Source organism: Manis javanica, chromosome 13 (genome assembly GCF_040802235.1).
Source record: "Manis javanica isolate MJ-LG chromosome 13, MJ_LKY, whole genome shotgun sequence".
Classification (NCBI taxonomy): Eukaryota; Metazoa; Chordata; class Mammalia; order Pholidota; family Manidae; genus Manis; species Manis javanica.
Window position 1 is genome coordinate 37,836,290 of NC_133168.1, and position 14,554 is coordinate 37,850,843.

The 14,554-nt window shown below is 40.8% G+C and overlaps 1 protein-coding gene across 3 annotated transcripts in view; it reads left to right on the top strand.

The window, feature by feature from the left end:
- DCBLD1 (discoidin, CUB and LCCL domain containing 1) overlaps nucleotides 1–2,661 on the top strand; it is a 63,777-nt gene extending 61,116 nt beyond the window's left edge. For all 3 annotated transcript variants that reach the window (XM_073219446.1, XM_036993304.2, XM_036993297.2), the window contains one exon: nucleotides 1,696–2,661. In XM_073219446.1, the coding sequence (XP_073075547.1) occupies nucleotides 1,696–2,216 (521 nt within the window). In that variant the 3' untranslated portion in view covers nucleotides 2,217–2,661. The remainder of the gene's footprint in view (nucleotides 1–1,695) is intronic.
- The last annotated feature ends 11,893 nt before the right edge of the window (nucleotides 2,662–14,554 follow it).

Here is a 14,554-nt window from a genome sequence, read left to right on the forward strand (position 1 = left end):
GGTTTCTATACACTTGCTCTCAGTTTTCTTAATCATTTCAGACCTATGTAGGCATCTGACAGTTATACTTGGAGTAGCGCTGCTTTAGCTTCTTGCTACTTAAAGTGCATTCTGAGGACACACAGCAGAGAGCTTGCTAGAAGGGTGGGATCTCAGGCCATCCCCAGGCCTATTGAACCAGAAGTTCCCAGGTGAGCATGTACATATGTACTAAGTCACAAAGGTACCAGTGGAAAGGTTGCTTGAGCTGCTTCAGGGGCATAGAGAGCATCTCTCCAACCCCAAATCCATCTTCTGTTCTTTCCCCCTGACAATTCTAGTGCTACCCTGGGGATGAAGCAAGCAGAGGGGAGAACCCCTTAGCTGTTCCCTTCTTCCTCTCCGTTTCCTTCAGCTTCTGGTGCAGCCTATCCTTTTTCCTCACAGTGCGGTCCTGCTCGGGCACCATAAACCTGCAAGGCCCCGGGTCCTGCTCCTGCCCCCACTGTCCCCAGTCCCTCCCATAGGCAGTCTTGCCCACTCCCTCCAGAGTTCCCGGCAGACCCCTTCCTGGCATGTTTGTCTGCTCAGCTGCTCATGCCCAGACTTTCCTCCCAATAAGGCAGTAATTCTCTGCCTACTGGACATCTCCACCCACAAGTGTCACCAGTCCTGCAGTGTGCCCAAAACTGTCCCTAACTCTCCCCACATATGCTCCATGCATTCCTCTTCTAAGTGGCTTCCCAACTCCATGCTTAACATCTGGGAAGTGATGGCTCTTGGCTCCCTCTTTCCTCATGCTACTAATCACTGGTAATAAATTCCTGATTCCTGTCCTCAAACTGTGGCGTGTCTCCAAAGCTGCTGCCAGACCCCCAATTTGTGACTTATATTTCATTTCTGTGTTTTTTACTTCTAGGTTTATCTTTCCTTCTTCAGTCTGCCCCCAAATTACCTCTAGCTGTGCCCATTTGGTAGGAATCCTCAGGTTTCTGCACAACTAAACCAAGCTTCCTAGCAAGGCACCCGGTGCTGCCACGTGATCAAGCATGTAGCTAACAGCACACCTTGAGATAGTGTACGACTTCTGGCTCCACCCGCTGGTGGCTGTGTGATCTTAAAAAGTTTCTCTCTGCTTCACTCTTCCATTTGTAAAATAAGTAATAATACCAATCTCATATCACTTTTTTTTTCTGAGGATTTAGTTACTTGATTATCTTAGTATCTTAGAATAGTGCCTGGCATGGAATAAGTATTCAGTAAATGTGTTCTCACTATAATCACCATTATCGTTATTCCCCAACCTGTCTTGGTCTTTATAGTCTATTCAACTACTCCAGGTCCCTCATACTCAGGTCACATCAAGCTCCGACTCTAAATAGCTGTTCAATAGGATGCTTAACCTATTACTTTTCTCTTTCCTCCACCTCCAAAATTTGGCATTTCAAGCGCCACGCAGTATTTTCTCTCATACCCCTAGGCCTGGCTAAAGCGCCTCTCTGCCTTCTCTGTGTTCCTGTGCCCCTCGCAGGCCTCCAGTAGCAGGAGTATGGTTGTGTCAGTCCCTATTGTGGCATCTATGCCTTGCACATCTCTTGGGCCTGGTACACATTAGGCGTTCAGCAGAGTTTGTTCAGCAGACGCCCCCCTCGACAAACAGCTGTCTGGTCCGTGTGTCAGTGCGGTCCACAAACATGTCTTCTGCTCTTATGTCAGATTACCAGCAGCCTCTGATGATCGGCACCGGGGCCGTCACAAGGAAGGGCTCCACCTTCCGCCCCATGGACACCGAGGCGGACGAGGCCGGCGCGAGCGAGGCCGGCGCGCACTACCACAGCCCTCCCGGCGCCGGCCGCCACGAGTACGCGCAGCCGCTGCCCCACGGCGAGCCCGAGTACGCCACGCCCATCGTGGAGCGGCCCCCGGCCCGCGCGCACGCCTTCCCCGCGCGCAGCGGCTACCGAGTGCCCGGGCCCCGGCCGCCGCGGGAGCACTGCCTGCCCGCCGGCGGCCTCTCAACGGCCGGCGCCCCGAGCGCGGGCTACCAGATGCCGCAGAGCCCCGCGCCCGCCGCCGCGGGCTACGACCAACCCAAGGTCGGCGGTAGCTCGCCCGCAGGCCGCGCAGATCCCGACTATCAGAAGCCTCTGGGGAATCCCGCGACGAGTGACCCTTACTCAGCCCCCAGGGACTGCCCCCGACCCCTCAACCCGACGGCCATGACGGCGCTTCTGTGAACACCGCCCCGCCCCCTCGAGCGGAGCCTCTGCTGGGCAGCGCCTGCGGCGCGGGAGGCAGGGGGACGGGCTCGCGCGCGTGCCTGTGCGCCCGCGTGTGCGCGCGCCTTAGGCCCCTGAGGGAGCGTCCTGGAGACCACCTCCCATTCTGTTTACAGAGTTGTGCAGCTGGTTTTGTTTTGACCCACAGGGCAAGCGTCTGTTTTTTTGGGCTAGGAAAATGAGAATTTTCAGATGGCATTTTCATGTCTCTTAACTGTGATATTTGAGCTGCTTTGGTGAAAAAATGTGCAATCTGTACAGAGTTGTATTTAACAAGAATTAAAGTAACAAGTTTGCTGTTATCAGATTTTTGTTCTGCACAGAGGTTAAGTGGGAGAATGCAGCTGTGGCGAAAACGTCTATGTATGTTCATTTTTTAAATATATTTTATCTGATAACTGTATTAGCAGCAGGTCTATTTAAATTTAATCTTGTTACTGTGGCTCATTTCCTTTCCTTTGATAAGTACAACTAAAAGCATCGTTAACATACTTCTCCTGGAAATTACTTGAACCATGAAAAGCGCACCAGGGTGGTTGTTAGAAATTACCATTGCAGATTAAAAAACAAAACACAACCGCCTCAGCAGCTGCTGAGTCTGTTCCTTAGACTCCACTTAAGGTGGAGACCGCGGTGGCTGGGCAGGCCTGCGGGGCCTCTCTCTGCCTCCGCCTGAGGGCCCTGGCTCTCTGAGGACTATAGGGCTTACTAACCCTTTGTTTGGTCCTCACCTGTGGCCTGGAGATACTGTACGGCTTTCACCTGCAAATCCGCTTTTCAAACTGTCTGCAAAGTCAAATGCTGAGACTTAACCATAACCAAAACTGAGCTCCCAGCAAACTGAAAGAAGGTGGCACAGCAATTAGTCTGAATTACTGTGTCAGATGCTTTAGTACCTCAGATTAAAAATATTGCCGAGGTCAGACACCCACGTAAAAAATAATTTGTGACTTTTCTTCAGAAATAGCACATTGTACCTTGAAACAGAAGAAAGTTATTTAAAGTATGTGCTTACTTACCAAAGTGACAGAGGCCAAATCTTCATAGAGCTTTTCTACAAAAATGGTTGGGAATTGAACTGATTTTTGAAGAAAGTTTCCCCTCAACTATGTGTCTATAATTCCAGATAATCCCATACCTCAGCTGTACCTCATGTTCAGTGGTTTTTGTCTGAGTTTGCTTTGTGAGTTCACTGTGGGGGATTTAACCTCTTTTGCCAAAGAGGAAAGTATGTGTTTCTTTAATAGAAAATGTGGACCAAAAAATCCTTTCCCTAAAAAATGTATTATAATCCTATTTGTATGACTATGACTTTCTGTGAAACGTGTCAGTGTTAAAATAGTAGGGAGGGGTGGTGGAAGTTAAGGGCAGACTAGCTGCTGGTTATTGTAGAGGCTAAACCGTTTACTTTGTGGAGTTTACGTGGTTTGATACACATAGTAATTGTAATAAACTATGCCAAGTCAAAGTGCCTGCCTCTCATCAGCATCCTGCTTGCTGGGCTACTGAAGGCACTTGAGGCTCAGCCTCCATAAAAGGACAAGTGGTACTGCAGAAAGAGCATGAGCTTGTAGTCAGGCCTGGTTCCAGACCCTGACCAGCCAACAATAGCTGAGGGATCCTGGGCCGGTTATTTTGGAAATATATGAAGTCCAACCGAATAAGAACAGGCAAAGGCTATTCCTAGATTGCTGGGGTAGGGGTCAGCCACCGTCACTTGCATTTTGGCAGTGGTAGATTCAAAGGCAGCATAGGAGTAAGAAAGCTTTATAGGACAACAAAGCTTTATAGTACCTCCATCAGATATGCCCAGATTGGAGGCTGTTGGCATGAGGAGCTGTAGGATGGATTATGGGGTGCCCTATGTGGTTAGGGGTGCTTACAAGTTGTGGCTGACAAGACTGCACTAACCACAGAGGCTGCTGAAATTTTGCTCTGCGTTTTATTATTATTTAAACTTTCATTAATATTTATAATCAGCCTAGCAAACATCCAGAAAGGATGTAAGAGATTGTTCTGTTTTAATTATACTTGCTTTGGATTCTTAGCAGAAAGCGAAAAACATTTCTAGGTACAACTGTAGACACCATGAATAGCTTTTCATAAATATGTCTGTTCAACAGTCTAAGGGTAGCCACTAGGTTCACCTCACTATTCTCAAAATTCTTCTCTTGCATTCATTCATTCACCCTGTAGTTATTAAGGTTCCCAGAGCAATGTTCACCCTGTACCAACCTGAGATGAGAGCATGCCTAGGAAGCTGGGAGTTGCCAGGACCTGGGAGCAGTTGAGACTGCTTATGGGATGCTAGGATTGAATACATTCCTGCTGTGGTCCTTGCCCTAAACAAGCCGGCGCTCTGTTCACACCCACACCACTGTGCTCACTGCCTGTTACAGATCTCTGTTCTCCCACTGAGGGTCTCATTCCCAGCCTCTCCTGGTTCTGGAATTTATTCCTCTAGAGACTTTAAAAGATTTTCACTCTGCCTTTGGTATTCTGCAATTTTACTACTAAGTATTTGGCTGTGAAGTCATTTGTATTTACGTTAGTTGGGACTTGTGCTTCTTGAATCTTGGTATTCACTTTTATTGACTATAAAAAATTCTCCACCATTTTTTCCACTAGTGGCAAAACCATTAATTGCCCCTGTGGTTTTCTTTATTCACTCCTGGAATTCCTGTTGGATGTTCATTGGACCTTCTCATTCTATCCCTCCATGTCTTTTAATCCCTCTTATCTTCCATCTCTTTATCTTTCTGCGCTGAGTTTTGGGTAAATTCCTAAAAGACAATATTGCCTAGCATTTGAGTGCAGACTTCAGATTGCCCAGATGGGAAACTGCAACTTCTCCACGCCTGTTTCCATGCTTGTTTTGTGGAGAAAACAATACCATCCACCCAGCTGTGGGTGGAAGATTCAATATAGCTTTTAGAGCACTGTGGGGCCCACATGAAGCACTGTGTAAGATTACATATCATACTCCATTTACTAATTCCCTTCTACTATCTAATCTGCCTTTTAATTTAGCCACTGAAGTTTTAATTTCCTTTTATTTAACTTCCAGGTCTGTTCTTTTTCAAATCTACCCTTTTTTAAACTGTCTTCATATTTTCTTGGTTTGATACATTTTAATCATTTGAAACATACTAATTTTATATTGTCTTTCTGAATATGAAGAGAATTCTGATTGTTCTGTTATCTTCATCTCATTTAGTGTAGGAACCAAAGTCTACAATGGTTTATCATGATCTGTGCTGTCCAGTAGGACCTTTTCAATGATGGAAAATATTCTTTGAGCTGCTCCACATGGTGAACACTAATACAGGTGGCTTTTGAACACTTAGAATGTGGCTGGACTGAAGATTAGGTTTTTTATTTTATTGAATTTTATTTTATTTAAATGTAAATACCCACATATGGCTGTTGGCTATTGTATTGGACAAATCTGTGATATGCACCCCCAACCCCTCATCATGCTGTCACCACTCTGACCTTATCTCATACTTCCCCCCACTTTGTTCACCCCACTCCAGCCACTGGGCCACCTGGCTGTCACCTGAATATGCCATGGACACACCCATCTTGAGACCTTTGCATTTTCTCTTCTCTCATTCTGGAAAGCCCTTCCTCAGATATCTGTATGACTTCTCCTTCCTGAAAGTTGCACTCACACATAACCTCCATGAGGCCCTCCTTATACTTCCTGTCTTAAAACTGCAGATTTTGGGAAAAAAGATAGCAGAGTAGGAAGGTAAGGCAGAAACCTCCTCCCACACACACACACCAAGCAAGCAACTACAGCAAATACAACTAACGCTGAAAATGACCTGAAGACTTCAGAACAGACCACCTATACCTGGTGAAGAAAAGACAACACAGAGAAGGGTAAAGTGGCAGAGCCACAATCAATTGGGACCCAAGCCCTTCCCCATACCAGCCCAAAGGCAGGAGGAAGAGGAATGGAGCAGGGAAGGGATATGTGTTCAGGAACTCTGCACACCCGGCCCTGGAGCACTGCTCTGGGAACATGAGTCCACATTGCATTGGGCTTTGGTGAGCAGTGGGTCTGGACACCAAGGAGAGTTGGAGCACTCTGGGAGGTGGAGACTGCAGCTGCTTGTGGAGGAAAGACATGCTCCATTGGTGCCACTGAGACCCAACATAGGTAGCAGCCTGAAAGATTTCCCAGCAGAGGGAAGAGTGCCAGAGAGGCATGGATTGGAAGGAGCTGTCTCTGCAGGAGAAAGGGCAGGTGGATGACACTTCCCCAGCCTTCCCTTTGCCCAACTGGCCAGGCTTTCATGGGAGCCTCAAATGGTGCATTTCCCTTGCTGATGGCTCAGCCCCCCAGGGCACTTCCCTGCACACTGCCCTTATGCCTGGCCTTCTTTGACCAACAGCATCACACTTTACTGCCTGCTGTCTGCTGAGAAATAAAACAGAGGTGGCAGTTTGGAACTCATGAAAGCACGACTGTCCTACCTACCCTGTTAACCTAACACTCCCTTGCAACAGCTGCAAGGCAGACAGAGGGAAGCCCTGACCAAACAATCCCAGCAGAAGCACCACTGCTCTGATCACAAAGGGCTGGCTGAGGCAAACTGTCATCCACTGCAGAATGAGACCACTGTGGGCAGACAGAAAGGCAGCCCCACCCATAACCCACCAACAGCAAATAGGGCTCCACCTCAAAGGAGAATCAGGCCCTGGAAAGAGTCTTGAGCTTCTGGGCACAACAGGGTCACTTCTTCATAAAGCCATTATTCTCTGGACCAGGAAGCATAGCAGATATACCTAATACAAACCAAGAAACACAGAAAACCCTGCCAAAATGAAGAGGCAGAGGAATATGTTCCAAACAAAACTACAGGATAAGACACCAGAAAGAGGGCTAAATGAAACAAAGATCACCAATCTTCTTACGAAGATTTCAAAGTAACAGTCATAAGTATACTCACTGATCTGTAGAAAGTATTGATGATCTCAGGGAGAACTTCAACAAAGAAAGAAAACCTGAAAAAGGGCCACTAAGAGCTGAAGAATACAGTAACTGAAATGAAATATACAATGGAATGAACAATAGGCTGCTGCAAGTACAGGAGACAATCAGTGATATGGAAATCAGAGAACAGGAAAACTATGAAGCTGAGGAACAGAGAAAAAAATCTCTAGGAATGAGAGGACGCTAAGAGAGCTGTGCAACAACTCCAAATTAAAAAATATCCACTAATAGGGGTACTAGAAGGAGAAGAGAGATAAAGGTATAGAAAGTCTCTTTGAGGAAATAATTGCCAAAAACTTCCCAAATCTGGGGAAGGAAAGAGACACCAGATCCTGGAAGTACAGAGAGGCCCTAACAAAAGGAACACCGGGAAGACAACACCAAGACATATGATAATTAAAATGACAAAGATTAAAGATAAGGAGAGGGTATGGAAAACAGCCAGAGGAAAAATTATTACTTATAAGGGAAACCCATAAGGCATTAGTGGATTTCTCGGCAGAAAATTTACAGGCCAGAAAGGAGTGGCATAAAATATTAAATATATTGAAACAGGAGAACCTTCAACCAAGAATCCTTTACCCAGTAAGGTTATAATTCAAATTTGAAGGAAAGATTAAAATTTCCCAGATAAACAAAGGCTGAAAGAATCTACAACCACCAAACCAGCATTACAGGATGTGTTAAAGGAACTTCTGTAGATGGAAATGTTCTTAAGCCTAGTTTTCATCAGTGAAAATAAACCCACAGTAAAGGTATTAGACCAACTATTTACCAAGCTAGTATGAAATTAAAACAAACAAAGGTTGCAAAACAAACTATACACAAAGTTAAGTCAAGGAATACACCAAAAATGCAGATTATGATATCCTATACATAAAGTGTGGAGGAAAAAAGGACGAAAAAATAAATACTTTTTAGTTTGTGTTTGAAATAGAGCAATCAACTTAATATAGACTGTTAATATAGTAAGGAATCTATCCATGAAGCTATGGTAATCACAAGCCTAAAGACTATAATAGATACAAAAAAATTTTATAAAAAGAAATCTAATCACAGCACTAAAGAAAACCATCAAATAACAGGAAAAGAGTATAATAGAAGAAGAAAGAAACAGAGAGGAACTAAAAAAAACCAACCGGATAACAATTAATAAAATGGTAATAAGTACACACCTACCAAAAATTATGTTACCTGTAAATGGACCAAATGCACCAATCAAAAGATATACAGTGGCAGACTGGATAGAGAAACAAGGCCCATCTCTATGCTGCCTACAAGAGATTCTTTTCAGACCCAAAGACATACACAGACTAAAAGTGAAGGGATAGAAGAAGATATTTCATGCAAATAATAGGGAGAAAAAAGCAGGAGTAACAGTACTTGTATCAGACCAAATAGACCTCTAAACAAAGAAAGCAACAATGGACGTTACATAATCAAAAGGGGATCAGTTCAACAAGAGGATATAACCATTATAAATATCTATGCACCCAACATAGGAGCACCTAAATGTGTAAAACAAATACTAACAAAACTAAATGGGGAAATAGGCTGCAACTCACTCATATTAGGGGACTTTAACACAGCCCTTATATCAATGGACAGATCACTCAGAAAGAAAATAAATAAGGAAACAGAGGCACTGAATAATACATTAGATCAGATGGACTCAATAGATTTCTAGAGAACATTCCACCCAAAACCAGCAGGATACACATTTTTCTCAAGGTCATATGGAATGTTATCCAGAATAGATCACATACTAGACCACAAAAATCACCTTAATAAATTCAAAGATTGAAATTTTATCAAGCAATTTCTCAGACCACAACAATATGAAACTAGAAGTAATTTACACAAAGAAAAAAAAGCCTAGAAACTCATGAAAGCAGAACAACATGCTTCTGAATAATCAATGGATCAATGAACAGATCAAAACAGAAATCAAGCAATAGATGGAGATAAAAACAAAATACAACATTCCAAAATTTGTGGGACACTGCAAAAGCAGTTCTAACAGGGAAGTACTTAGCAATACAAGCCCTCCTCCAGAAACAAGAACAATCCCACATCAACAGCCTAAACTCACAATTTAAGAAACTGTAAAAAGAAGAACAAATTAAACCCTAAGTTTTTATCTCCATCTATTGCTTGATTTCTGTTTTGATCTGTTCATTGATCCATTGATTATTCAGAAGCATGTTGTTCTGCTTTCATGAGTTTGTAGGCTTTTTTTTCTTTGTGTAAATTACTTCTAGTTTCATATTGCTGTGGTCTGAGAAATTGCTTGATAAAATTTCAATCTTTGAATTTATTAAGGTGATTTTTGTGGTCTAGTGAGTAGAAAGAGGGATATAATAAAGATGACAGCAGAAATAAGGAAAATAGAGAAAAACAAAACAATAGGAAAAAAATGAAACCAAGAGCTGGTTCTTTGAGAAGATAAACAAAATAAACAAACCTGTAGCAGGACTTATCATAAAAGAAAGAGTACACAAACAAAATCAAAAACAAAAAATGAATACTCACAACAGATAGCATAGAAATACAAAGAATTATTAGAGAATTCTATGAAAAATTTTATGCCAACAAATTGGACAATCTAGAAGTGGACAAATTTCTAGAAGAATACAACCTTCCAAGACTGACACAGGAAGAAGCAGATAATCTGAACAGACCTATCAGCAGCCATGAAGTTGAACTAGTAATCAAAAAAATCCCAGGGCTTCACAGCTGAATTCTTCCAAACATTTAAAGAAGAGCTAAAAACCATTCTTCTTAAGGTATTCTAAAAATGAGAAGAGAAGGGAATACTTCCAAACTCATTCTATGAGGCCAAGTTCACTCTAATAACAAAACCAGACAAAACATTTCAAAAAAGGAAAATTGTAAACCAATAGCCCTGATGAACATAGATGGAAAAACCTTCAACAATATATTGGCAAAGTGAATTAAAAAATACATCAAAAAGATCATCTGTCACAACCAAGTAGGATTTATCCCAGGGATGCAAGGATGGTACAATATTCATTAATCAACATGATACACCACACTAACAAAAGAAGAATAAAAACCAAATGATCACCTCAATAGGTGCTGAAAAAGCATTTGACAAAATTCAATATCCATTCATGATAAAAACTCTTATCAAAATGGGTATAGGGAGAATGTACCTAAACATAATAAAGGCCATATATGACAAACCCAAAGATGACATCATACTTAATAGCAAAAAGCTGAAAGCTTTTCCTCTAAGATCAGGAACAAGACAAGGATGCCCTCTCTCACCACTTTTATTCTATATTGTACTGGAGGTCCTAGATATGTTAATCAGATAAGATAAAGAGACAAAAGTCATCTAAATTGTTAAAGAAGTTAAACTGTCAATGTTTGCAGATGACATACTATATATAGAAAACCTAAAGACTCCACCAAAAATTATTAGAATAACTGGATTCAACAAAGTTGCAGGAAACAAAATTAATACACAGAAATATGTTGCATTCCTGTATATTAACAACAACTAGCAGAATAAGAAATCAGGAAAACAATTCTATTTCCAATTGCATCAAAAAGATTAAAATACTTAGGAATAAACCTAACCAAGAAGGTGAAAGACCTGTACTCTGAAAACTAATATACAAATAAATGGAAATCTATCCCATATTCATGGATAGGAAGAACTAATATTGTCAAAATGACCATCCTGCCCAAAGCAATCTACAGGTTCAATGCAATCTCTATTATCAAAATACCAACAACATTTTTCAATGAACTAGAGAAAATAATTGTAAAATTCATATGGAATCACAAAAGACCCTGAATAGCAAAAACAATCCTAAGAAGAACAAAGCTGGGGATATCACATTCCCTGGCTCTGAACTATACTACAAATTTATAGTAATCAAAACAGCATGGTACTGGTACAAGAGCAGTCTCATATATCAATATAACAGAATAGAGAGCCCAGATATAGTCCCACACATGTATGATCAATTAACATACAATAAAGGAGCCATGCATATATATAGTGGAAAAGACAGTCTTTTCAATAACTGATGTTGGAAAAACTGGACAGCTACATGCAAAAGAATGAAACTGATGACTGTCAGTCCACACACAAAAGTAAACTCAAAGACCTAAATGTAAGACCTAAAACTTAAAACTCTTAGAAGAAAGCATAAGCAAAAAATCTCGAACATAAGCACAAGCAATTTTTTCCTGGACACATTTGTTTCCCTGGGCAAGGGAAACAAAATAAAAAATTAACAAGTGGGACTACATCAAACTAAAAAGTTTCTGTGCAGCAAAGGATACCATCAGCAGAACAAAAAGGCAACCTAAGGTATGGGAGAATATATTCAAAAACAATTTATCCAATAAGGGGTTAACATCCAAAATATATAAAGAACTCATGACTGAACAACTCCCAAAAAATGCAATTAAAAAATGGGTGGACAACCTGAACATTTTTCTAAAAAAGAAATAGAAATGGCCAACAGGCACATGAAAGGTTGCTCCATACTGCTAATCATCAGGGAAATGCAAATCAAAACCACAGTGAGTTATCACCTCTTACTGGTTAGAATGGCCACTATCCAACAAGCAAGGAGTAACAAGTGTTGGCAAGGATATGGAGAAAAGGGAACCCTCTTACACTATTGGTGGAAATGTCAATTGGTGCAGCCACATTGTGGAAAGCAGTATAGAGGTTCCTCAAAAAACTAAAAAAGAGATACCATAAGACTTAGTAATTCCACTTCTAGGGATTTATCTGAAGAAAATAAAATCCCTGATTCAAGAAGATATGTGCACCCCTAATGTTTATCACCCCATTGTTTACAATAGCCATCTTACAGAAGCAACCTAAGTATCTATCAATAGATAAATGGCTAAAGAAGAGGTGGTACATATACATAATGGAATATTATTCAGCCACTAAAAAAAGAAAAAAATCTTGTCTTTTGCAACAACATGGATGGACCTAGAGGATATTATGCTAAGTGAAGTAAGCTAGGTAGAGAAAGACAAATACCATATAATTTCACTTATTTGCAGAATATAAAAACAAAACAAAACGAGCAAAATAGCTGTAGACTCATAGACACTGAGAAGTGACTGGTGATTACCATGGGGGAGGAGCAGGATAAAGGGACACAAAAATTCTCATTCATAATACAAGTTGGTCATGGGGATGGTAGTATAGCATGGAGAATACAGCTATGATTCTGCAACATCTTCCTATGTTGACAGATACATAACTGCACTGTTGGGGGTAAGGATTTAAGAATACAGGTAACTGTTCAAGTGTTGTGCACTGAAACCAATATGATTGTATATTAATTATACTTCAATTAAAAAAATATTGAACCTCCAGAAAAAACCACAAAAAGACTTCCCCACTTTCTATTTCCTTTCCTCCTTTTCTGTTAATGTGTATCACTAATACAGCACACATTTTTATTTTCTTGCTTATTACCTGTTTTTCCCACTAGACTGTATCTCATGAGGGGAAAGATTTTTGTCCGTTTCCTGCATATCTCCCGCCCCAACAATGTTCAGTACTTACGTGCTCAATGAATGAGTACTCAGAAATTCTTGAGGCTTTTCCTGTTTGTTTCTACTGACTCTTGTTCATGAAAGCTTGTCTTTGCATGGCTTGAAATTTATTGAGGGCCCTCCCTTACCAAGGCTTTTTCCTCCTTTGAAATCTGTTTAGTTTTTAAAATTTCACTTTGGGTAAATTATAATCTCTTAGAAAGTTTTTCAGATTTATTCATATAGAATTGAACAAAATATTCTTTTATAACCTTTTTAATTTCCTCTGCTTTTATGACTATCTCCCGTATTTATTTTATACATACATTTTGTACTTTGCTTTTACTGTCTTTCTCATTAGTTTAGCCAGCAGTTTAATTTATTGTCCTTTTTTTTTCTTTTTTTTTGTTTTATTTTTCTGCTTTCAGAAGCTGACAACCCATTTGTTACAGGCAGGGGTAAAATTCTCTTAACAATGGTGAGGATGATGGTAGGGGCATCACCTAGTGAGAGTGACATCTTCTCAGAGAGCACAAATATCCTGTTACAGCTTTGCTTCCTGAAGAATATGGGGACTTTGCGCACACAGGGAGGGCGCCACTGAGGGTGTGGGGGATGCTCTAGTCTCAAGGGTCTAGGAAATTACTGTGTAACTTCAGGAGCTCTTGCATTCTAACAGCCACTCGATTACAGAAAACTATTTATAGTGAAATTCAAATCCAGCTCAACTATCATAAAAAAGTAAAAAAACAAAACAAAACTGAATCAATCTTAGGCTCCATAAACCTTTCACAATTTAAGAAAAGTAATAATTAGAGTAAGATTGAAAAGCTGACAATTTAATCTGTGCTTCCCCTTGCCCTTTTTGAATGTGGCCTATTAAAGTAGAATCAAGAGAGGGATTTACATCCTGGCTATGGTGATTGCTAGTTATACTGGACAAGTAACATAACTCTTCGTTCATCCTCATTCATTCTTTTCATTCATCATAAAACCTTCCAGCTTCATTGGGCGCCAAGTAGAGTATCACATTTGGAATCTGCTGCCCCCTGCTGGCAATTTACCAGATTGCAAATTGTATCTTTCTAAAGCTGAGCCCTAGTTTGTGTCTATTTTACATTTTGTGTTTCTAATTTTCCTTTCTTCCTCTTTATAAGCCAGAGGTCTTTCTCTTACAACCAAATATCCTTTTAACTTGAACTTTAAGACTATCTTGTTACTTTTGCTGTTCAAATATTCCTTCTTTCCTGTTTTGTTGCATTCACTATTGAGGAGTTTTAGAATTTTGTTTATTTTTGCTTTATATACCTTGAGATAATTTGTGCATATACAAGATAGAATTATTTTTAACTTTGTAGTAAGTTGATTCTTTAATAATGTAAGTAGTTTTATTCCTGATGCTCTTTTTCTTGGTCTATTTTCCCTGGTAATTAATTCTCTCAACTTGCCTTTGGAGAATATGTATGTCCAGTGTCTCTTCTTTATTCTGTCACTTTCCAACTTCCTGTATCCTTATGTTTCAAGTGTGTTTTTGTAAACAATTTGTTGCTGGATTACTTGTTTCTAATTTGAACTTTTCCTTTGCCTGGAGAGTTTCCTGATCAAAAACTCTCAAATCCCAGTAGCACTAACTTGGCTCCTGCTGATAGGTGCTAGCTATTCTTACATTTTGGGAACCTCATCTCTTCTCTCCCTTACCAGGCCCAGCACATCCACAGCCAGGCTTTGCTAGAATTTCAACCTAGTTATA